Source organism: Trachurus japonicus, chromosome 18 (assembly GCF_045865225.1).
Source record: "Trachurus japonicus isolate A0001 chromosome 18, Traja_1.0".
NCBI lineage: Eukaryota > Metazoa > Chordata > Actinopteri > Carangiformes > Carangidae > Trachurus > Trachurus japonicus.
The window spans coordinates 1,154,195-1,178,877 of NC_140924.1; the positions used below are offsets into that span (position 1 = coordinate 1,154,195).

Below are 24,683 nucleotides of genomic sequence, written 5' to 3' on the forward strand. Positions count from 1 at the left end.
CTCTTTCATTTCTCTACAAGTGAGAGAAACAAAGTGCATCATCAGTGCGTGACCATGTTTGTCTCCCTCTCCGAAGTTTAGAACAGAAAATAAAAACAATGTGAATAAAACACAACAGACTCAGTGAGCAAGGAGCTTTACTCTTCTGTTACAACCTGATGACCTGAGATGTTGTCTGTTCTGTGTGTTAACGGTCTGTTCCCTGTGTGTTAACATTAACCTCCCTGTCTGTGCTGTAGTGGGAGGAGGTGAGTGGACTGGACGATGAGTCCAACAGCGTACGGACCTATCAGATCTGTACTCCCAACAGCCCCTCCTCCTATTGGCTGAGGACCCGCTGGATCCCTCGCAGAGCAGCCACTGTCCTCTACGTGGAGATACGGTAGGTTAATCTGTGATTGGTCGGTGCTCTAAGTAACATAGAGATACGGTAGGTTGGTCTGTGATTGGTCGATGCTCTAAGTAACGTAGAGATACGGTAGGTTAATCTGTGATTGGTCGATGCTCTAAGTAACGTAGAGATACGGTAGGTTAATCTGTGATTGGTCGATGCTCTAAGTAACGTAGAGATACGGTAGGTTAATCTGTGATTGGTCGGTGCTCTAAGTAACGTAGAGATACGGTAGGTTAATCTGTGATTGGTCGATGCTCTAAGTAACGTAGAGATACGGTAGGTTAATCTGTGATTGGTCGATGCTCTAAGTAACGTAGAGATACGGTAGGTTAATCTGTGATTGGTCGGTGCTCTAAGTAACGTAGAGATACGGTAGGTTAATCTGTGATTGGTCGGTGCTCTAAGTAACGTAGAGATACGGTAGGTTGATCTCTGATTGGTCGGTGCTCTAAGTAGAGATACGGTAGGTTGGTCTGTGATTGGTCGATGCTCTAAGTAACGTAGAGATACGGTAGGTTGGTCTGTGATTGGTCCATGCTCTAAGTAACGTAGAGATACGGTAGGTTAATCTGTGATTGGTCGGTGCTCTAAGTAACGTAGAGATACGGTAGGTTGGTCTGTGATTGGTCGATGCTCTAAGTAACGTAGAGATACGGTAGGTTGGTCTGTGATTGGTCGATGCTCTAAGTAACGTAGAGATACGGTAGGTTGGTCTGTGATTGGTCGATGCTCTAAGTAACGTAGAGATACGGTAGGTTAATCTGTGATTGGTCCATGCTCTAAGTAACGTAGAGATACGGTAGGTTAATCTGTGATTGGTCGATGCTCTAAGTAACGTAGAGATACGGTAGGTTAATCTGTGATTGGTCGATGCTCTAAGTAACGTAGAGATACGGTAGGTTGGTCTGTGATTGGTCGGTGCTCTAAGTAACATAGAGATACGGTAGGTTAATCTGTGATTGGTCGATGCTCTAAGTAACATAGAGATACGGTAGGTTGGTCTGTGATTGGTCGGTGCTCTAAGTAACATAGAGATACGGTAGGTTGGTCACTAGGGGTGCAACGGATCAAAAAACTCACGGATCGGATCGTTTTTCGGATCAGCAAAAAAAAAAAAAAAGACAATACAAATAAACATAACTTTGTCTTTCGTTTATTATGTAAAACACTTACAGTAGAGTTAGTAACAGAGTTACTACATGGTAAAAGTAATTAATTACCAGGAAAAGTAACTTTAAAAAAAATAATAAAAAGGTCAAATATGTCAAATTCCTTAGACTTCTCTCCCTAGCCCTTTCTCTGCAATTAACCAACTGGCTCAGTCACTGTAGCCAACTCCTCCACACAAACAGGTAGTTAAAGTGTTGTATCACTCCGCCGTCAGCTGTTTGGATCAGCCGTGTGTGGAAGAGATGGAGGATAAAAGGCTTTTTTTCCCATGACTACTACTACATGACTTGTGACTGGTTACGAGTGAGAACGGAGGCTCTCTGCCTTTCACCTGCCCCCCCCCCTAGTTAGAGAGAGAGAGAGAGAGTTATTAATGGTAAACGCTGGTAGATAAGTTTAGTTTTTACTGAGGAGGAACTATGAAGAAGTGCAGTAACATTATGAAGGTGTGTGGGGGCTTTTATTTTGCCGTGGCGGTGCAGAAACCCTGATGTTGTCTTGTGAGTGAACTGCAACACGGAGCAGACGGGGTGAAAGTGGCTACGTCACTTAATTCACATACAGCTGTTTCCATCCCATTCCAATCAACCTAAACCCGGCCGTAGCAGCGTGTTTCAGTTTGTGTGAATCAGGGGATTTTAATTAGAATCACAGTGTTTCCATCATCATTTAACAATGCGATACATCTCAATGCATCTTAAAGGGATAGTTCACCCAAAATTGAAATGTCCCTCATGATCTCCTCCCCCTCATGTGGACTAAGGGCTGGGAGAAGTTTCAGAGTCCTCCGTGGCTTCTCTGAGTTACAGGGGGTCTCGGCGTAGCAGTGCATGTCCATATGACGGTTGCAAATGGATACCAACTGTCTTTGTAACAAAAAGACACAACAAAAAACATCCAAATACCTCCATGCTGCTCGTATGTAATGTCCCTCTGGTATTGAAGCCCCGACATGAGAAACTGTTCCGCCGGTCAGCGCACTGACACAGGAAGAGCAGTGAACTGAGACACTGGGAGCTTCCGCTACAAACAAGCTTAAAATATAGACTTATTAAATTTATTTCGGGACAATTTCTCATGTCGGGGCTTCAATACAAGAGGGACATTACAGACGAGCAGCATGGAGGTATTTGGATGTTTTTTGGTGTGTCTTTTTGTTACGAAGAAAAGTGAGGACCATTCACAACCGTCATATGGACATGCACTGCTACGCCGAGACCCCCTGTAACTCAGAGAAGCCACGGAGGACTCTGAAACTTCTCCCAGCCCTTAGTCCACATGAGGGGGAGGAGATCATGAGGGACATTTGAATTTTGGGTGAACTATCCCTTTAAATCAAAATCAGTTTTTGTTACACCCCTAGTTATTGACCAGTGATTGATCGGTTATTGATCATTGATGTGTTGTCTGTAGCTTCACGATGATGGAGTGATTGATCATTGATTGATTGATTGGTTTCTGTAGGTTCACGATGATGGAGTGATTGATCATTGATCGGTTATTGATCTTCTATTGTCTGCAGCTTCACGATGATGGAGTGATTGATGAGTTATTGATCATTGATCTGTTGTCTCTAGCTTCACGATGATGGAGTTATTGATTGATTGGTTATTGATCATTGATCATTGATTGATTGATGTGTTGCAGCTTCACGATGATGGAGTGATTGATTGATCGGTTATTGATCGGTTATTGATTGGTCTCTGTAGGTTTACGATGATGGAGTTATTGATTGATCGGTTATTGATCGGTTATTGATTGGTTTCTCTAGGTTTACGATGATGGAGTGATTGATTGATCACTGATCGGTTATTGATTGGTTTCTGTAGGTTTACGATGATGGAGTGATTGATTGATCACTGATCGGTTATTGATTGGTTTCTCTAGGTTTACGATGATGGAGTGATTGATTGATTGGTTGATTGGTTTCTGTAGGTTCACGATGATGGAGTGATTGATTGATCGGTTATTGATTGGTCTCTGTAGGTTTACGATGATGGAGTGATTGATTGATCGGTTATTGATCGGTTATTGATTGGTTTCTCTGTAGGTTCACTATGATGGAGTGAGTGATTGATGAGTTATTGATCATTGATTGGTTATTGATTGGTCTCTGTAGGTTTACGATGATGGAGTGCTTGATTGATCGGTTATTGATTGATTGATTGGTTTCTGTAGGTTTACGATGATGGAGTGATTGATTGATCAGTTATTGATCGGTTATTGATTGGTCTCTGTAGGTTTACGATGATGGAGTGATTGATTGATCGGTTATTGATCGGTTATTGATTGATTGATTGGTTTCTGTAGGTTCACGATGATGGAGTGATTGATTGATCGGTTATTGATCGGTTATTGATTGGTTTCTGTAGGTTCACGATGATGGAGTGATTGATTGATCGGTTATTGATCGGTTATTGATTGGTCTCTGTAGGTTTACGATGATGGAGTGCTTGATTGATCGGTTATTGATCGGTTATTGATTGGTTTCTCTAGCTTCACGATGATGGAGTGATTGATTGATCAGTTATTGATCGGTTATTGATTGGTCTCTGTAGGTTTACGATGATGGAGTGATTGATTGATCAGTTATTGATCGGTTATTGATTGATTGATTGGTTTCTGTAGGTTCACGATGATGGAGTGATTGATTGATCGGTTATTGATCGGTTATTGATTGGTCTCTGTAGGTTCACGATGATGGAGTGATTGATTGATCGGTTATTGATCGGTTATTGATTGGTTTCTGTAGGTTCACGATGATGGAGTGATTGATTGATCGGTTATTGATCGGTTATTGATTGGTTTCTCTAGGTTTACGATGATGGAGTGATTGATTGATCACTGATCGGTTATTGATTGGTTTCTCTAGGTTTACGATGATGGAGTGATTGATTGATTGGTTGATTGGTTTCTGTAGGTTTACGATGATGGAGTGATTGATTGATCGGTTATTGATTGGTCTCTGTAGGTTTACGATGATGGAGTGCTCGGGGCTGAACCAGCGCCACTGTAAGGAGACCTTCACCGTGTTCTCCTATCAGAGCGCGGCGGACGAGGCCACGCCCACTCACCCCGCCTGGATGGAGAACCCCTACACCAAGGTCGCCACGGTAGCGGCGGACCACCTGCTGCGGCGCGGCGGCGAGCGGCGCTCCAACGTGAAGCTGCTGCGCCTGGCGCCGCTGGGGGGGGCGGGGCTCTACCTGGCCTTCCACAGCCAGGGGGCGTGCATGGCGCTGCTCGCCGTGCGCGTCTTCTACAGGAAGTGTCCGCCGCTGCGCCGCGCCTTCGCCCAGTTCCCCGAGACCGTGCCGCACGCGCTGGTGGAGCAGGTAACCATGGAGACGACCAACTGTCTGTCAAAATAAAAGTATCGTCATTATGTTTTCAAAATAAAAGCAACATCGTTATGTTAACAAAAGTTCTGTCATTAGTTAACAAAATCAAAACATCGTCACTAGTTAACAAAATAAAAGTTCTGTCATTAGTTAACAAAATAAAAGTTCTGTCGCTAGTTAACAAAATAAAAGTTCTGTCATTAGTTAACAAAATAAAAGTTCTGTCACTAGTTAACAAAATAAAAGTAGTCATTAGTTAACAAAATAAAAGTCTACAGGAAGTGTCCGCCGCTGCGCCGCGCCTTCGCCCAGTTCCCCGAGACCGTGCCGCACGCGCTGGTCGAGCAGGTAACCATGACGACGACTGTCTTTATGTTAACAAAATAAAAGCCTTCGCCCAGTTCCCCGAGACCGTGCCGCACGCGCTGGTGGAGCAGGTAACCATGACGACCACCGTCTTTATGTTAACAAAATAAAAGACCGTGCCGCACGCGCTGGTGGAGCAGGTAACCATGGAGACGACTGTCTTTATGTTAACAAAATAAAAGCCTTCGCCGCGTTCCCCGAGACCGTGCCGCACGCGCTGGTGGAGCAGGTAACCATGACGACCACCGTCTGTCTGTTAACAAAATAAAAGTACTGTCATTATGTTAATAAAATAAAAGCAACGTCTGTTCTGTTGCTAGTTAACAAAATAAAAGTTCTGTAATTAGTTAACAAAATAAAAGTTCTGTCACTAGTTAACAAAATAAAAGTTCTGTCACTAGTTAGCAAAATAAAAGTTCTGTCATTAGTTAACAAAATAAAAGTTCTGTCACTAGTTAGCAAAATAAAAGTTCTGTCATTAGTTAACAAAATAAAAGTAGTCATTAGTTAACAAAATAAAAGTCTACAGGAAGTGCCCGCCGCTGCGCCGCGCCTTCGCTGCCTTCCCCGAGACCGTGCCGCACGCGCTGGTCGAGCAGGTAACCATGGAGACGACCGTCTGTCCGTTTACAAAATAAAAGGCCGTGCCGCACGCGCTGGTGGAGCAGGTAACCATGACGACCACCACCTTTATGTTAACAAAATAAAAGTCTACAGGAAGTGTCCTCCGCTGCGCCGCGACTTCGCTGCCTTCCCCGAGACCGTGCCGCACGCGCTGGTGGAGCAGGTAACCATGGAGACGACCGCCTTTATGTTAACAAAATAAAAGTTTTGTCGCTAGTTAACAAAATAAAAGTTCTGTCGCTAGTTAACAAAATAAAAGTTCTGTCGCTAGTTAACAAAATAAAAGTTCTGTCGCTAGTTAACAAAATAAAAGTTCTGTCATTAGTTTACAAAATAAAAGTACTGTCATTATGTTTACAAAATAAAAGCATCGTTATTATGTTTACAAAATAAAAGTACTGTCATTATGTTAACAAAATAAAAGCATCGTTATTATGTTTACAAAATAAAAGTACTGTCATTATGTTAACAAAATAAAAGTTCTGTCACTAGTTAACAAAATAAAAGTTATGTCACTAGTTTACAAAATAAAAGTTCTGTCATTAGTTAACAAAATAAAAGTCTACAGAAAGTGTCCTCCGCTGCGCCGCGCCTTCGCTGCCTTCCCCGAGACCGTGCCGCACGCGCTGGTGGAGCAGGTAACCATGACGACCACCGTCTTTAGTACTGTCATTAGTTAACAAAATAAAAGTTCTGTCACTAGTTAACAAAATAAAAGTACTGTCATTAGTTAACAAAATAAAAGTTCTGTCACTAGTTAACAAAATAAAAGTACTGTCATTAGTTAACGAAATAAAAGTACTGTCACTAGTTAACAAAATAAAAGTACTGTCATTAGTTAACAAAATAAAAGTTCTGTCACTAGTTAACAAAATAAAAGTACTGTCATTAGTTAACAAAATAAAAGTACTGTCATTAGTTAACAAAATAAAAGTTCTGTCACTAGTTAACAAAATAAAAGTACTGTCATTAGTTAACAAAATAAAAGTTCTGTCACTAGTTAACAAAATAAAAGTACTGTCATTAGTTAACGAAATAAAAGTCTACAGGAAGTGTCCTCTGCTGCGCCGCGCCTTCGCCCAGTTCCCCGAGACCGTGCCGCACGCGCTGGTGGAGCAGGTAACCATGGAGACGCACGACCGTCATTATGTTCATCATCTTTATGTTTACAAAATAAAAGCAGCGTCATTATGTTTACAAAATAAAAGTACTATCAATACTTAAAGGTCATAGCTACAACTTTTTCATCAAAAGGATTAATTTTTCAAAAATAATGCATCCACAGAATGTCTAGAGAGGTGCAGAATAAAAGTATTAATTTTACTGAATTAAAAAAAAAATAGTATATAAATACTTGTTTAATAAATTTTGGCGGGTCCGAAATATGTAAATATTTACATCTATTTGCATCGAGAGCAGCAACACCTACTGGCCAGAAGGAATTAAACTTGTAGCTATCACCTTTAATATGAGACTTTTTTATTGTCGCGGAATTTTTCGTTCTGCCGACGGAGAAACTCCTCATTGTCCCTTTAACAAAATAAAAATACTGTCATTAGTTTACAAAATAAAAGTTCTGCGATTGACGTTAAGCACCACTTTTAATTTGAAACTCTTTTAACCGTGTGTGTGTGTGTGTGTGCGCTGCAGGCCCAGGGTGTGTGTGTGGAGAACGCCGTGACGCCGCCCGGGGAGCTGTCGCCTCCTCCCAGCATGCTTTGCGGCGAAGACGGCCAGTGGGTGGGGCAGCCGACGTCCAGCTGCGCCTGTCGCCCCGGTTACCAGGCGGAAGGGACCGACACGCGCTGCCGAGGTACAAAATAAAAGCCTCAGTCTGGATTTTCACAATAAGAGCCACAACAAGTCACAGTGCTGATTATTGATTATTAGTTATTGGACCTGAGAGTGTTTTATTGGTTTTCAAAATAAAAGCACGGTCGGTCACTGAGTTTACAAAGTAAAAGGTGAAATTTTCCTTTATCAGCACTTAACATTCCTTCTACACACACACACACACACACACACACACACACACACACACACACAGACACACAGACACACACACACACACACACAGACACACAGACACACACACACACACAGACACACACACACACACACACACACAGACACACACACACACACACACACACTCACTCACACAGACAGTGTAAACACAGAGCAGCAGTTTAGACAGGGAGGCTGGAGATGATTAGAGAGAGAGAAGAGAGAAAAGGAGAGAGGGAGAAAGAAAGAGAGAGGGGGAGAGACAGACAAAGAAGAGAGAGAGAGGAGAGAAAGAAGGAGAGGGGGGGGGGAGATAGAGATGGACAGAGAGAAAAAGAGAGAGAGTAGAGGGGGAAGAAGAGAGAGAGAGAAAGGGAGGGGAGAGAAAAGGAGAGAGGGAGAAAGAAAGAGAGGGGGGGAGAGACAAACAGAGAAAAAGAGAGAGAGAAGAGAGGAAGAAGGAGAGAGGGAGGGGGAGAGAAAAGGGGAGAGAGAGAGACGGACAGAGCGAAAAAGAGAGAGAGAAGAGGGAGAAATAAAGAGAAAGAGAGAGGGAGGAGAGACAGGCAGAGAAAAAGAGAGAGAGAAGAGAGGAAGAAGGAGAGAGGGAGGGGAGAGAAAAGGGGAGAGAGGAGAAAGAGAGAGAGAAAAAGAGAGAGAAAAGGGGGAAGAGAAGAGAGAGGAGAGGGAGAAAGAAAGAGAGAGAGGGAGAGAGAAAAGGAGAGATAGAAGAGGGAGAAAGAAAGAAAAGAGAGAAAAGGAGAGAGAGAGGAGAGGGAGAAAGAAAGAGAGAAAGAGAGAGTGTTGACAGGCAGAGAGGGAATGAGGGCGAACGACATTGTGGTGTAACAGGAGATGGACTCTCTCTCTTTCTCTCTCTGAACAGTAGAACGAGTGTGTGTGTGTGTGTGTCTGTGTGTGTGTGTGTGTTAATGTGTGTGTGTCTGTGTGTGTGTCAGTGTGTGTGTGTGTGTGTGTGTGTGTTAGTGTGTATCTCTGTGTGTGTCTGTGTGTGTGTGTGTGTGTGTGTGTGTGTGTGTGTGTGTCTGTGTCTCTCTCTGTGTGTGTGTGTGTGTGTCTGTGTGTGTGTGTGTGTGTGTCTGTTAGTGTGTATCTCTGTGTGTGTGTCTCAGCTTCCTGTTATTCCGTGTGAGGTCAGAGGTCAGCTGACTGACTGCGGCGACCAGGAAGCGTCGCCGTGGTGACAGCGAGCAGCAGCAGCAGTTGACCTCTGACCTCGCCGTGGTTGGCCGGCTGTCAGCGATGACATCACAGCCACTTCCTGGTTGAGGCGAGGTCACTTCCTGTCTCCCACTGTCTCTCTCTATTCTATTCAATTCAATTAACTTTATTGGCACCAACAGAAATGTGTTGTTGCCAAAGCATCGTACAAACTATTTACAAAGACATTTCAATATAACAACTATATATATACAGTATTACATATGTCAATATTCAATAACAAATAAACCATATTGGGTACCACTTGACTTGAATAGGTGTTCATAAGATTGACATAACACTGTCGTAACCATCAATGAACAGGGCTCCAGACTGCGACTAAATGGTCGCATTTTGCGACTAAAATTTGATACAATGCGAGTAAAATTTTCATCTACTCGCGCATGTGCGACCAGTAAATTTGCAGATTTCTTTTTAATGATGTGATTGAGCAGAGCTCCGTGTGAAACAGCAGGAGACACACAGACCAGCGACCCGCACGTGTGTGTGCGCGCAGAACGTCACCTGCATTTTTTTTTTTTTTTTTGACGGCTCGCTACAAACCTTAAACATCCCATAATATGCTCGTGCTCTCAGCAGCGGTACTCAAATCATCACAAGGCAACGAAGCAGGTTGACTCACACTGCAGAACGCGCTGCACAGACTAGGCTTGGAAATGATTATTGATTGTTGATCGATAGATTTTTACTTTATATTTTCAATATTTAAACTGTTGCACAATAAAATGTGAATTTAAAACATTATAGTTTCTGCATTTATGCAGTATTTATCAATAATACAGTGAAAATTAGAGGAAATGTGAAAATTTACTTTGCAAGTTGATTTCGGTGTGCGCCCCTACATTTTCTGCTTGCGCTCCTAAAATTTTAAGTTAGGGGCCACTGTGCTCCTAGTCAAAAAAGTTAGTCTGGAGCCCTGGTGAATACTTCTGACAGCTGTGGTTAAGTGTCATTCACTAAGTTATGTCACTTTTGATGCAAAGTTGACATTGTTTGAGATGTTTTTGTTCTGACAACTTGACATCATTTTTTAAAGTTTGTCCATTAGGTCTGCTATGACAGTTTAAATTGTCTTTATGTCAAGTTGTCAGAACAAAAACATCTCAAACAATGTCAACTTTGCATCAAACGTGACATAACTTACTGAATGACACTTAACCACAGCTGTCAGAAGTATTCATTGATGGTTATGACAGTAAAGTGTTGCCTATATTCCATATAAACGACATTACACTAGACTTCAGGTATAAATAATGTTGTGTGTAAGTTAACATGTTAATGTCTCTCTCGTCTCCCCGTGGCGTCGTCATGGCGACCAGCCTGCCCCTCGGGCCACTTCAAGGCGGAGTCAGGCCTCGGGGGGTGTGGCCTCTGCCCCCCCAACAGCAACACCAAGGTCCCGGGCTCCGCCGACTGCCCCTGTCTCCATGGTTACCACCGCGCCGACTCTGACCCCGCCCACGCCGCCTGCACCCGTAAGACACAACACACTACACTACACTACACACACTACACACTACACACTACACACTACACACACTACACACAACACTACACACACTACACATAACTACACAACACACTTGCTGTGTGTGTGTTGGTGGATGTGAGTGAAGCAACACAGAGGGAATACATGATATAAACACTAACTATACATAATTAATAGTACAGTGGAAACTGCTTATAGTGATCACGTTGGTCCAGAGTCAGTGTGATCACTATAAGTGGTTGATTTCTAATTTTTAATATTTCACTTATTCTTTTATGCAGAACATCGTCTAAATGCCATTTGTGTCGTTTTTCAATGAGAAAAATGTAACGATCCTCTGGTCAGCTGCGTTACTTTACCTCCAGGTGTAAAAGTAGAGTCAGATAAGAGTCAGATAACAGTTAGACGTCTAAAGCTGCAGGAAGAAAACTTTGATTCTTCTTTTATTATCTGTCACTCAGCTGCAGTCGCTCGTCAGTTTGAAACAATTCACGAGCGACAGCGACAAAAAGAACAGTTTTCTTCCTGCAGCTTCAGATGCTGCGTTCACACCGCAGGTCTTAATGCTCAAATCCGATGTTTTGTTTGGCTGTTCACATCACGTCTTTAACTGTGGCCTGTCTATGGATCGCTGTGTGAACAGATCAAGCTGCTGAAGTGACCCACATGCGCAGCTGATCATATGTCTGACTTCTGATGGATGTGATATGCAGTCTGCCTGCTGGCTCATCATCTGACAGCTCAGTGTGACGCTACGGCGACGGCCTTTATTTCTAAATCCCTCAGTTTATTTTTACACATTAGCGACCAAGCTCATCGTTCATTAGTTCATCTTCCTCTTCCTCCCCTACTGTCCTCACTGCACTGTTGGACCTGCACGGGTCTCTGTCACCGTTGCACTGACAGTCCACAAAGTTGAAAGAGTTTCTGATCATATCGTTGTCAGTTTTTTCCAGGCGACAGAGTTTTTTTTTTTGACCCGGCTTGTATTTAGGGCCGGCCTTTATTTATTTGTGTAAACAAATTAGGGATGTGCACGGTTACCTGAGTACCCGGGTAGTGGGTAACCGAGTAGGCAGTCTGCTCTCCGGTTATGAATTTATTATCCGGTTAACCTAGGATTAAAAAAACGTCACGTTAGAGCAACAGTCTAGTGTCAGATCAAACTACATCATCAGGCCGTGGTTCAGCTTTTTGTCGTGTTAAACAGTTTAGGATCAAGCAACATGATTTTCTGCTGTGTAAAAGTGTTTTTGGATCGAGCCTCGGACTTTCAAACCTTTTACAATAATCTGTGGTGGTTCCCTCGGCGACCGCCGTCGGGAGGGAGACGACAGGTGTCATCAAGTCGGCATAAAGATGCATCTTAAACTCCATCTCTACTCTTATTATCACCTGATATTTAGTCTGACGACGCTGTGTGTCAGACTAACTGTGACTGTCTGACGGACAGAGAGCATTTATGCCCCGGCTGCTCTCTGTCCGTCAGACATGACCTCATTTTATTTTTTATTACAGTATTCGGTTACCCGGTTACGACAAGGTTAGGATACTCGGTTAGAAAATTATTCAAAATGCCCATCCCTAAAACAAATGAATACCAGCTATTATTTGAGGTAATCCCGTATCAAATCGGTCATTGATAAGTGTGCGTCTCATCCCCTAACTCTCCCAACAAAAATCCCGCCCCCCCTCTCAGAAATATGCGCCTGTGGCACATTTTTTGTTTGTTTTTCAATCAACTTTATTTGTCATACATTTACAAAACAGTGCAGCGCGGGTCAGAATGACGTCAAAGTTGCATTAAATGCGACCTGGCTGTTCAGATTGTAACTGCAGTGTGAACGTAGCCATAGAAAACTGTTATCTGACTCTACTCTACTTTACAGCTGGAGGTTTTTATTCTATTACAGCTGTAGTGGAGTCTAACAGTCTAACAGTCTGCTGCTGCTTCAACTTCACCTCAGACTCTACTATTGGTTGATTGATTGATTGATTGATTGATTGATTGATTGATTGATTGATTGATTGATTGATTGATTGATTGATTGATTGATTGATTGAACTCTTTTTAAATAGAGAAACTAAACACAGAAACCTGAAGTCCTCTAGTCTTCTCTGGCCCCGCCCCCTTCTGCTCCATCGCCCCCGGCAACACCAATCAGGCCTCATTAACTGGCTCATTACCTGTGTGTGTGTTGGTTTCAGGTGTCAGTGTGTGTGTGTGTTTACTGTGTGTGTGTTTAGTCCTCTCTGTGTGACCTCTGACCTCTGCCCCCCCCCACCAGGCCCCCCCTCCTCCCCCCGCTCCATCGTCTCCCAGGTCAACGACACCATGGTAACGCTGGAGTGGAGCGAACCGCTGGACCGGGGAGGACGAGGAGACCTGGACTACACCGTCCTCTGTTCAGTCTGCTCCAAGGTAAGACTGGACCTGGACCAGAACCAAGTTAGACCAGGACCAGGGTAGACCAGGACCAGGGTAGACCAGGTTAGACTAGGTAGACCTGGACTACACCGTCCTCTGTTCTGTCTGCTCTAAGGTAAGACCAGAACCAGGACCAGGACCAGGGTAGACCAGGACCAGGTTAGACCAGGACCAGGTTAGACCAGGACCAGGTTAGACCAGGACCAGGGTAGACCAGAACCAGGTTAGACCAGGACCAGGTTAGACCAGGACCAGGTTAGACCAGGTTAGACCAGGTAGACCTGGACTACACCGTCCTCTGTTCAGTCTGCTCTAAGGTACTGGACCAGGACCAGAACCAGGTTAGACCAGGTTAGACCAGGTTAGACCAGGACCAGGTTAGACCAGGTTAGACCAGGACCAGGTTAGACCAGGTTAGACCAGGGTAGACTAGGTAGACCTGGACTACACCGTCCTCTGTTCTGTCTGCAGTAAGGTAAGACTGGACCAGGACCAGAACCAGGTTAGACCAGGACCAGGTTAGACTAGGGTAGACCAGAACCAGAACCAGAACCATATATCCAAAATCCCCTCTGTAAAAACTTCTGACTCTAGTATGTCAACAAAATAAAACAAGAATTTTGAAAGTGGCTTTTATCCATTGTTCAGATTTCGGATATGCAAATTAGCGCATATTTAATGAGATATTGCCTCATTTTAATATTTAAACATACAATTTGACAAAACTTGTAATACAAAAAATATTTGTCTTAATGTAAGTGATAAACTTGGGAAGTTTCATGGTGATATCTGTTAGTTAAAAATTTTACCCTATTCACCTGTGGTGTCTCCTCAGGCTTCCTATCCATCTTGGATGCCATCTTGAAAATAACACCTTTCTAGTGGTCAAACTTTGGTAAACTTTTAGTATGTTATTAAGGACAGGGTTTCCTCTACATGTAATTGATCGTGGCGCACCGCCACGGCAAAATAAAAGCCGCCACACCTTCAGAATGATGATTTTTTATTTTTTTTTTTAATGTTAAAACAATGTAAAGCAGGTTTTCCACTAGGGGTTGCACAGACTAGTCCCCTGCTCCACAATGACGTTTTGAGCTTGACGTCGACTAGTCGCTGATCATGTAACAGTAGGCTACAAGAGTAGCGGCTTGAAACAACAGCTGAGTGGCTGAATGAAAAAAATACGAGCGCCGTCAAGCTGGATAGAACGAGCGCGTACCAGACAGGAAGTCAGGCACAGAAAAGGCGAGAGAATCCGGTCAATTTTCAAAATAAAATAAATGATGATTAAGTTTGCTTGTCCGTCTATAAATATTTGTCAGTTCTGCACACAAGACACATCCATAGGCTACATACAGCGCTAGAGACAGACCTGTGTGTGTGGAAAACCGAGTAGCTACAGACGGGTCGATGTTTGACCGGCGTGGAGAGAGAGAGCAGGAGAAACTGCTGCTTCCGCCGCAGTGTGTCCAGGCTGCTGGCAATTAAAAAAAAAACACTCCGCTCATATCGACAGCTTTACGTCGCGCACAACAACAACAGCAGCAACAACCAACCAGGAAAAACTAAAACTGTGAGTGAAACTGTGAGTGAGCAGGACTGTGATGGTGACGAGGCCTGTGTGTCGTTTTCCTCCCTCATTGTTTAATGAACAGTAGCTACAGTATTTTCTTTTGCACCTGTAGGCTATGTGTTACAAAAAACAAACTGATTTACAGTTTGTTGTTTATAAAGCTGCTGTTCTGTGGACTCATTTCTGTGCGTGAGCTGTCAGTCAGTGAATACAGATTGTTGCAGAGCATTTCCCTCCTCCTGGGATTTTAGTTATGATGGGAAAAATATGAATGATGTCATCAGCGACTAGTCGACGATCCGGTCGCTGGTCACCCTCGCCGCCACTCTTTAAAAAAATCCTGGAGGAAACACTGAAGGACATCTAATACTATAAAAAACAGCTGAGAAACCTTTTGTTAGAATTTTTTTAGGGTCAAGTCATATTTGCACCTGACTAATAAAGAGGTGCGTCAGTGCCAGTGAATCATCGCGGGCCGGATGTGGCCCGCTGGCCGCCTATTGGGGCTCCCTGGACTAGATAGACCAGGACCAGAACCAGGTTAGAGCAGGTAGACCTGCTCCGTCTGCTCCACGGTCGCCAGGTGACCATCAGGACATCATTGTCTTGCTAAACCACATTAGTGAATCAACCAGGATCAGGTGACTTTGATACTGAGAGCTGTTTATTTATTCACTCACCTGGAAGGAAGGGTGCGTGAAGGTCTTGTGTATCTTGTGTCTTGTGTGTCTTTGTGTATTTTATTGTGAATATCTGTGACTACTATGTCTCTTTTATCTTGGATGAGGCCAAAGATGAATTTCAATAAAGACTTTCAATTCATGTCAGCGATTTAGAGGTCAAAAATGGACGGAATTCTCCTTTAAGTTGTTCATATCACCACTACCTCCACCTGTGTCTTGACTCCGCCCCCCCCCCCTGTGCTCCTCAGGGATTGGCCGGGCCCTGCTCCCCCTGTGACGACAGCGTGCTGTACCGTCCGGCGCAGCGCGGCCTGACGCGGCGCCGCGTGGTCGTCTGGGGGCTCCGCCCACACACCAGCTACACCTTCACCGTCCAATCGCTGAACGGCGTCTCGGCCTTCAGCCAATCAGAGCCCGCCTCGGACCGAGTCAATGTCACCACCAGCCGAGACGGTAGGATGGAGAGACACGTTACCCTAGTGGTGTTTTCATTTTAGTTTTAGCAGCGTATCCGCGGGGTCTTGAAAAGTATTAAAAAGTGATAAATCAATTTTTTAGTTTAGTTTAGTTTTTTAGTTTGTATTATAGTTATCGTCACATCCAATCCAATCCAATCCAATTTTATTTATATAGCACGATTTAAACAAACACAAAGGTTTCCAAAGTGCTGCACAGCAAGATAAAATATAATAGGTAACACAACAGAAGCACAATAAAAACAATGGACACAATAAGATAAAATAAAATACGATAAAACAGAATTAAAATCAACAAATAACAACAAATAAATAAAATCATTAAAATAAAATAAGTGAAGTCAACTGCCTACTGGGTGTTAAAAGCCAGGGAGAATAGGTGGGATTTAAAAACAGACAGAGAGGAGGCCTGTCTGATGTGCTGAGGCAGATTATTCCAAAGTTTTGGAGCTGCCACAGCGAAGGCACGATCCCCTCTGAGCTTCTGCTTTGTTTTAGGCTCTAATAATAATAATAATAATGGATTACATTTAGCGCTTTTCTACCGTTACCCAATACCCAAAGCGCGTACAGTAACCATTATTCATTCATACACATTCACACCGGTGGTGGTAAACTACGTGTGTACCACAGCTGCCCTGGGGCAGACTGACGGCTCTCTCAGGACCAGCTGGTCAGCTGACCTGAGAGACCGGGAAGGAGTGTAAAAGTGCAGAAGCTCAGAGAGGTACGGCGGGGCAAGACCATTGAGGGATTTAAAAGCAAATAAAAGAATTTTAAAGTGAACTCTGAAATGTATGGGCAGCCAGTGGAGTGAGGCTAAAATGGGGGTAATGTGCTCGTGTTTTCTTGTACCGGTTAAAAGACGAGCTGCAGCGTTCTGTACCATCTGGAGCCGAGAGATGGCCGACGCACTGACCCCCACATATAGTGAATTGCAATAGTCCAGCCGAGTAGTTACGAAGGCGTGGACTACTGTGCTGACCATGACATGACATGACCACCGTTTACGTTTCGTCTTGTTTTCCTCACGTGATAAAGGCTCGTTGACGATGATATTTCGTCATAATTTTCGTTGACGAAAGCAACACTACGTTACCCACAATGCCTCTGGTGAACACTGCTGCTCACTGATTGGTCGCTCTGTCTCTGTCTGTCTCTGTGTGTGTGTGTGTGTGTGTGTGTGTGTGTCTCTGTCTCTGTCTGTCTCTGTGTGTGTGTGTGTGTGTGTGTGTGTGTGTGTGTGTGTGTGTCTCTGTCTCTGTCTGTCTCTGTGTGTGTGTGTGTGTCTCTGTGTGTGTGTGTCTCTGTGTGTGTGTGTAGTCCCTCCCCCGGTGTCCGGCGTGCGGCGGACGGCGTCCTCTGAGTCCAGTCTGACGCTGCAGTGGAGCGTCCCGGTCCTGCAGAACCAGCACCACATCCTGGACTACCAGCTACGATACTGCCCCAAGGTATTAGTACACACTACACACTACACACTACACTACACTACACACTACACACTACACTACACACTACACACTACACTACACACTACACACTACACACTACACACTACACACTACACTACACTACACACTACACACTACACTACACTACACACTACACACTACACTACACACTACACACTACACTACACACTACACACTACACACTACACACTACACACTACACACACACTACACACCTAGACACAGACACACACACTACTAGACAGAGAAAGAAAGAAAGAAAGAAAGAAAGAAAGAAAGAAAGAAAGAAAGAAAGAAAGAAAGAAAGAAAGAAAGAAAGAAAGAAAGAAAGAAAGAAAGAAAGAAAGATGGTGCCGCAGGTGCTAATGGGGATCCTAATAAAGAAAAGAAAGAAAGAAAAGAAAGAAAGAAAGAAAGAAAGGGAGAGAGAGAAAGAAAAAAGAAAGGGAGAGAGCGAGAGAGAGAAAGAAAGGGAGAGAGAAAGAAAGAAAGAAAGAAAGGGAGAGAGAGAAGGAAAGAAAGAAAGAAAGAAAAGGAGAGAGAGAAAGAAAGAAAGGGAGAGAGGGAAAGAAAGAAAGAAAGAAAGAAAGGGAGAGAGAGAAAGAAAAAAGAAAGAAAGAAAGAAAGAAAGAAAGGGAGAGAGAGAAAGAAAGAAAGAAAGAAAGGGAGAGAGAGAGAAAGAAAGAAAGAAAGGGAGAGAGAGAAAGAAAAAAGAAAGAAAGAAAGAAAGGGAGAGAGAGAGAGAGAAAGAAAGAAAGAAAGAAAGGGAGAGAGAGAGAAAGAAAGAAAGAAAGGGAGAGAGAGAGAAAGAAAAAAGAAAGGGAGAGAGAAAGAAAACAAAGCACAGCATTAAAACATGTCAGCACTGTAATGACGTCCACCCACTGTCTGAACTGTGTGTAGAAGATGCAGTCAAGCACTTCTGGCTTAAAGGACGATTCCGGGTAAATTCACCTGGGGGCTGTATGTTCCTAACATTTCAGGTCTAACAGAAGGAATCTGAAGGTTTTCAGTTTAATGTCTCCTGTTTTGCGGTAGTTATGGTCTGTCCCCGCGTCGCCACGGCAGCGATGAATGGGAGAGGATTGAAGTTCTGCTGCTTAGGCTGTTTCCATCCCTCAAAGCCACAGACAGCGTCAGATGGAGACTGAAACATGCACCAGAAGTTTATTTACTTCAACAAGTCCAGAGTTGATGAGTTCACTGCAAAAACTCAACATTTTTCCAAGAATATTTCTTGTCAAAATGTCTCATTTCTAGTCAAAACTAATCTCTCTCCACTTAAAATGAGACTCATCACCTAAAAATCAACTTGTTTTTAGATCATTTTCACTTGTTTCAAACTAATTTTCACTTGAAATAAGTAGAAAAATCTGCCAGTGAAAGCAGGTTTTTTGTGCTTGTAATAAGAAAGAAAAACTTGCTCCACTATCAGATTTTTCTACTTATTTCAAGTGAAAATCTGCTTGAAAGAAGTAAAAAGTGTCTAAAAACAAGCTGCTTTTTATGTGATGAGTCTGATTTTAAGTGGAATGAGATTTGTTTTGACTAGAAATGAGACAAATATTCTTGGTAAGATTTAGAGTTTTTGCAGTGTTTATGACACAAACGGTAGCTTTTCCCACTGCACCTGAACACACCGAGCGTCAACTTGGGTCTCGACTCCGCCAGACTTTGAATTAGATCTAGTTTTACAAACATGTCGACTTGTTGAAGTAAATAAACTTCTGGCTGCATGTTTGAGTCTCCATCTGACGCTGTCTGTGGCTTTGAGGGATGGAAACAGCCTAAGCAGCGGAACTTCAATCCGCTCCCATTCATCGTTGCCGTGGCGATGCGCGGACAGACCATAACTACCGCAAAACAGGAGACATTAAACTGAAAACCTTCAGATTCCTTCTGTTAGACCTAAAATGTTAGGAACATACAGCCTGAGGTGAATTTTCCCAGAATTGTCCTTTAACATCAGGGTCAGAACTGAAGTCAGACTGAAATGTTTGGTCATGAAAAAGACTTCAACCTTTTAACTGAGTTTGCATCACTATCAGAAGTTGAATTTGTCATGAAAAAGCCTAAGCAGACATAGGTGAAAAGAAATTCACCGAACGGAAAAAAGAAAAAAGAAAGAAGAAAGAGAGAAAGGGAGAGAGAAAGAATGAAATGGAGAAAGAAAGAAAGGGAGAGAGAGAGAAAGAAAGAAAGGGAGAGAGAAAGAAGGAAAGAAAGGGAGAAAGAAGGAAAGAGAGAGAGAGAGAGAAAGAAAGAAAGAAAGAAAGAAAGAAAGGGAGAGAGAAAGAAGGAAAGAAAGGGAGAAAGAAGGAAAGAGAGAGAGAGAGAAAGAAAGAAAGAAAGGGAGAGAGAAAGAAGGAAAGAAAGGGAGAAAGAAGGAAAGAGAGAGAGAAAGAAAGAAAGGGGGAGAGAGAGAAAGAAAGAAAGAAAGAAAGGGAGAGAGAAAGAAGGAAAGAAAGAAAGAAAGAAGGAAAGAGAGAGAGAAAGAAAGGGGGAGAGAGAGAGAGAAAGAAAGAAGGAAAGAAAGAAAGAAAGAAAGAAAGGGAGAGAGAGAGAGAGAGAGAGAGAGAAAGAAGGAAAGAAAGAGAGAAATAAAGGTTTCCCATGAGCCTCAGCGTGCACGGTGAAATTCTTGGACGGACTAAAGTGAAAACATTTTCCAGGAATGTTTTCACTGAATGAAAGTCGGAGGTTGGAAGACGATCAGACCCACGCTCCGTTTACCGGCTGGTTGCCATGACAACCTGCGGTAAACTTCTGTAGTTTTCACCAAAGTCGGTACTTTTAATGGAAACTCATATTTAGTATAATGTTTATTTCTACCACTCTAACTCACTCACTGTTACAAACCGTCCAGTCAGGGCTGGTCACATCCCATAATGCCACTAGTCCATACTCATTCAATAACAGGATTACTATACTACTTTATTAAAACACAGTGTTAGACCAAACCTTCTTGTACTGAGGCGTCACAGTGGTTGACCTTTGACCTGTAGTAACATTTAGTATTAGTAATAATGATGATGTCACTGTTGCCAGGACCAATAGATAACATGTATTAGTATTTTTTTTTTTTAATATTATTCAAACAATAAACATACAATGAACAGACAAACAAAAAATATATACATATATACACTGAAAGGGGTGCCAACACTATATTATATATTATATATATTATAGGTATTATTAAATAGTTGTTTGCAATAATTTATAATATTCTAAGGTTTTTATAGCTTTATTTCTATTTTAAACTCATAAAAATTTGTTTTTTTGGACCATTTACATTTATGGATGTAGGCCTAATATTTTCCTTGTAAAATAAAAAGATTCAACAAAAACAATTCCTTTTTTCATCATAAGTGAGAATTATATCTTTTTTTTTTTAGTTTAATCTTGATGCCGTCAAACATTTAAACATGTTTTTAGTTCTATCCAAAACAAATGAGTATAACCACATTCAAAAGAAAGATGACAAATATTAACATGTATTAGTATTATTATTATTATTAACGTTGATGATGTGACGTTGCCAGGACAACGAGGGGGCGGGGCAGTGGCAGTACGTGGTCTCCAGGTCTCCTTCCTTGGTGCTGTCGGGGCTGCGGCGAGCAGCACGGTACCAGGTCCAGGTTCGAGCCCGGTCCCAGGCCGGGTACGGCACCTTCAGCACCGAGGGGGTGTTCAACACACAACCTGATACAGGTACACAACTACACACACACAGACACACACAGGGGGGGTGTTCAGTACACAACCTGACACAGGTACACACAATACACACAACTACACAACTACACACACACAGAGGCACCTTCAGCACCGAGGGGGTGTTCAGCACACAACCTGATACAGGTACACAACTACACACACACAGACACACAACACACACACACAGACACACACACAGGCACCTTCAGCACCGAGGGGGTGTTCAGTACACAACCTGATACAGGTACACACAATACACACAACTACACAACTACACACTGTGAAAGTGTGCATCGATCCACACTCAGTGTTCTGGCTGTCTGAGTGCTCATAGCGCACTACATTATCACACTGACTTCAGATTTTTTAAAGTCGACTCTAATGTTATGAAAGTCGAGTCGACGTCGACTAGTCGCTGATGACGTCATTCATATTTTTCCCATCATAAATCCCAGGAGGAGGGAAATGCTCTGCAACAATCTGTATTCACTGACAGACGCGCATGCACAGAAATGAGTCCACAGAACAGCAGCTTTATAAACAACAAGCTGTAAATCAGTTTGTTTTTTGTAACATGCACTCCTATACAAGTGCAAAAGATAAAACTGTAGCTCCTGTCCGTTAAACAATTAGGGAGGAAAACGACACACAGGCCTCGTCACCATCACAGTCCTGCTCACTGGTTGGTTGTTGCTGTTGTTGGTTGTTGTTGTTGTGCGCGACGTAAAGCTGTCGATATGAGCGGAGTTTTTTTTTTTTTTTAACGGACAAGCAAACTTAATCATCATTTATTTTATTTTGAAAATTGACCGGATTCTCTCGCCTTTTCTGTGCCTGACTTCCTGTCTGGTACGATCTGGTTCTATCCAGCTTGACGGCGCTCGTATTTTTTTCATTCAGCCACTCAGCTGTTGTTTCAAGCCGCTACTCTTGTAGCCTACTGTCACATGATCAGCGACTAGTCGACGTCAAGCTCAAAACGTCATTGTGGAGCAGTAAAGTCGACTAGTCGATTAGTCGACTAGTCTGTGCAACCCCTAGTGTGAACGCACTGATGCACTCAAAATATTAACTGTAAGGGCAGAAGTGCACAATTTGGGACACACCACTGGTCTCCCTTTCTTTCTTTCTTTCTTTCTTTCTTTCTTTCTTTCTTTCTTTCTTTCTTTCTTTCTTTCTTTCTTTCTTTCTTTCTCTCTATCTCTCTTTCTCTCTATCTCTTTCTTTCTTTCTTTCTCTCTATCTCTCTTTCTCTCTATCTCTCTTTCTTTCTAACCCTTTTCTTTCTCTCTATCTCTTTCTTTCTTTCTCTCTATCTCTGTCTTTCTCTCTATCTCTCTTACTTTTTTCTTTCTCTCTATCTCTCTTTCTTTCTTACTTTTTTCTTTCTCTCTATCTCTATCTTTCTTTCTTTCTTTCTTTCTTTCTTTCTTGTCTCTCTCTATCTCTCCCTTTCTCTCTCTCTCCTCCTTGCTCTCTGATAATTGATAATTGGTTATTGATTATTGGTTGTTAATCGGTCTTGTTGTGTGTGTGTGTAGGAGCGGGTCACTCTACGCTGGTGCTGACGGCGGTCCTGGTCTCCATGGGGATCCTGCTGCTCATCGCCACGGTGATGGTCGTCGTGTTCTGTTACCGGTGAGACAGAGAGAGTGTGTGTGTGTGTGTGTGTGTGTGTGTGTGTGTCTGTCTGTGTGTGTGTGTGTGTGTGTGTGTGTGTGTGTGTGTGTGTGTGTGTTCAGGATGCTCCCTCCCTGCAGAACAATGGAACGCTGACCTCGGGTTCACACACACACACACACACACACACACACACCTACACAGACACACACACACACACACACACACACACACACACACAGACACACACACACACACACACACACACACACACACAGACACACACACACACACACACACACAGACACACACACACACAGGGTGGGACATGTCGACTATATAAAGACGGAGAAACTCGACACTGTGAGAGAGAGATGGAGCGATAGAGAGATAATAACATTCCTGAGAGAGAGAGAGAGAGAGAAGAAAGAGAGGGAGTGTGTGTGTGTGTGTGTGTGTGTGTGTGTGGTGTGTGTGTGTGTGTGTGTGTGTGTGTGGTGTGTGTGTCCCTGAGGAAATGAAGAATCCTGCAGCTGCTGAACTGAAGACCTCTCTTTCTTTTTTTTCTTTCCTCCCTCCCTCTCTTTCTCTCTCCCTACCTGTCTTTTTCTCCTCCCCCTCTGTTTTTCTCCTCTCCCCCTCTCTCTTTCTCCTCCCTCTCTCTCCCTCCCTGTCTTTCTCTCATCTCCCCTCTCTCTTTCTGTCTGTCCTCCCTCTCTTCCTCTTCTCCCCCTTTGTTTCTCACCTCTCCCCCACTTTCTTTCTCTCTTTCTCCTCCCCCTTCTCTTTCTCCCTCTTTCTCTCTTTCCTCCCTCTCTTCCTCTCCTCCTCCTCTTTGTTTCTCTTCTCTCCCCTCTCTCTCTCTCCCTACCTGTCTTTCTCTCCTCTCCCCTCTCTCTTTCCCTCTTTCCTCCCTCTCTTCCTCTCCTCCCCCTTTGTTTCTCTCCTTTCCCCCTCTTTCTTTCTCTCCTCTCCCCTCTTTCTTTCTTTCTTTCCTCCCTCTTTTCGCTCTTTCCTCCCTCTTTCTTTCTCTCTTTCTCCCCCCTCTTTGTTTGTTTCTCTCTTTTTCTCTTTCCTCCTCTCTTCTCTCCTCCCCCTTTGTTTTCTCTCCTCTCCCCCTCTATCTCTTTCTCTCTCCCTACCTGTCTTTTTCTCCTCTACCTCTCTCTTCCTCTTTCCTCCCTCTCTTCCTCTCCTCCCCCTCATTGTTTCTCTCTTCCTCCTCTCTCTCTTTCCCCTCCCTCCCCCCCCCCTTCTCTTTCTCTCTCTCCCTCCCTCTCTTCCTCTCCTCCTCTCCCTCCCTCCCCCCCCCTTCTCTTTCTCTCTCTCCCTCCCTCTCTTCCTCTCCTCCTCTCTCCTCCCCCCCCGCCCCCCCCATCAGGAGGAAGAGGAGGAGCAGGAGGAGGAGGGGCTCAGAGATGAAGGACAAGAGTGGACACTACCCCATGGGACAGAGTGAGTCTCACCTCCACTGTTTCCTCTCTGATGATGATGAATGCTTTTTTACATTGTGACGATGATGTCGTGGTGTTTCAGCGATGAAGGTGTACATCGACCCGTTCACCTACGAGGATCCCAACGAGGCGGTGAGGGAGTTCACCAAGGAGATCGACGCCTCCTACGTCAAGATAGAGGAGGTCATCGGAGCAGGTACAACCACCTAGAACCACTTAGAACCACCTAGATCCTTATAGAACCACCTAGAACCTCCTACGTCAAGATAGAGGAGGTCATCGGAGCAGGTACAACCACTTAGACCGTGAGCAGCTTTTTTATGCAAATGAGAAAGACTGATGCATCCTGGGTAATTTAGGGGCAGCGCCCGGCATCCCTCCATTGTAAAGTTCAGCCTAACTGTCTTGACAAACTAAGTAACAAAAAGTTGTCTATTAACAGGCTGTTTCCAGACAACACTGAGCCAAAACCTCCCGGTGATTCCACCAAATACGTGTAGATGTCTGGGTCAGACATTTCTGGCCACTGTGTGGAGTCATTGATCACTGTGGGAGGCTAAAGGAGCATACCGTAGATTCATTCAGACATTTCTGGCCACTGTGTGGAATCATTGATCACTGTGG

The 24,683-nt window shown here is 43.5% G+C and overlaps 1 protein-coding gene across 1 annotated transcript in view; it reads left to right on the plus strand.

Moving 5' to 3' along the window:
• LOC146968249 (ephrin type-B receptor 4b-like) overlaps window positions 1-24,683 on the plus strand; it is a 49,066-nt gene that overhangs the window by 16,554 nt on the left and 7,829 nt on the right. The window contains exons 3-13 of the mRNA XM_085759936.1: window positions 240-382; window positions 4,536-4,899; window positions 7,546-7,708; window positions 10,464-10,619; window positions 12,922-13,055; window positions 15,566-15,770; window positions 17,117-17,244; window positions 20,811-20,979; window positions 22,530-22,623; window positions 24,002-24,060; window positions 24,142-24,255. Of these exons, the coding sequence (XP_085616062.1) occupies window positions 240-382; window positions 4,536-4,899; window positions 7,546-7,708; window positions 10,464-10,619; window positions 12,922-13,055; window positions 15,566-15,770; window positions 17,117-17,244; window positions 20,811-20,979; window positions 22,530-22,623; window positions 24,002-24,060; window positions 24,142-24,255 (1,729 nt within the window). The remainder of the gene's footprint in view (window positions 1-239; window positions 383-4,535; window positions 4,900-7,545; window positions 7,709-10,463; window positions 10,620-12,921; window positions 13,056-15,565; window positions 15,771-17,116; window positions 17,245-20,810; window positions 20,980-22,529; window positions 22,624-24,001; window positions 24,061-24,141; window positions 24,256-24,683) is intronic.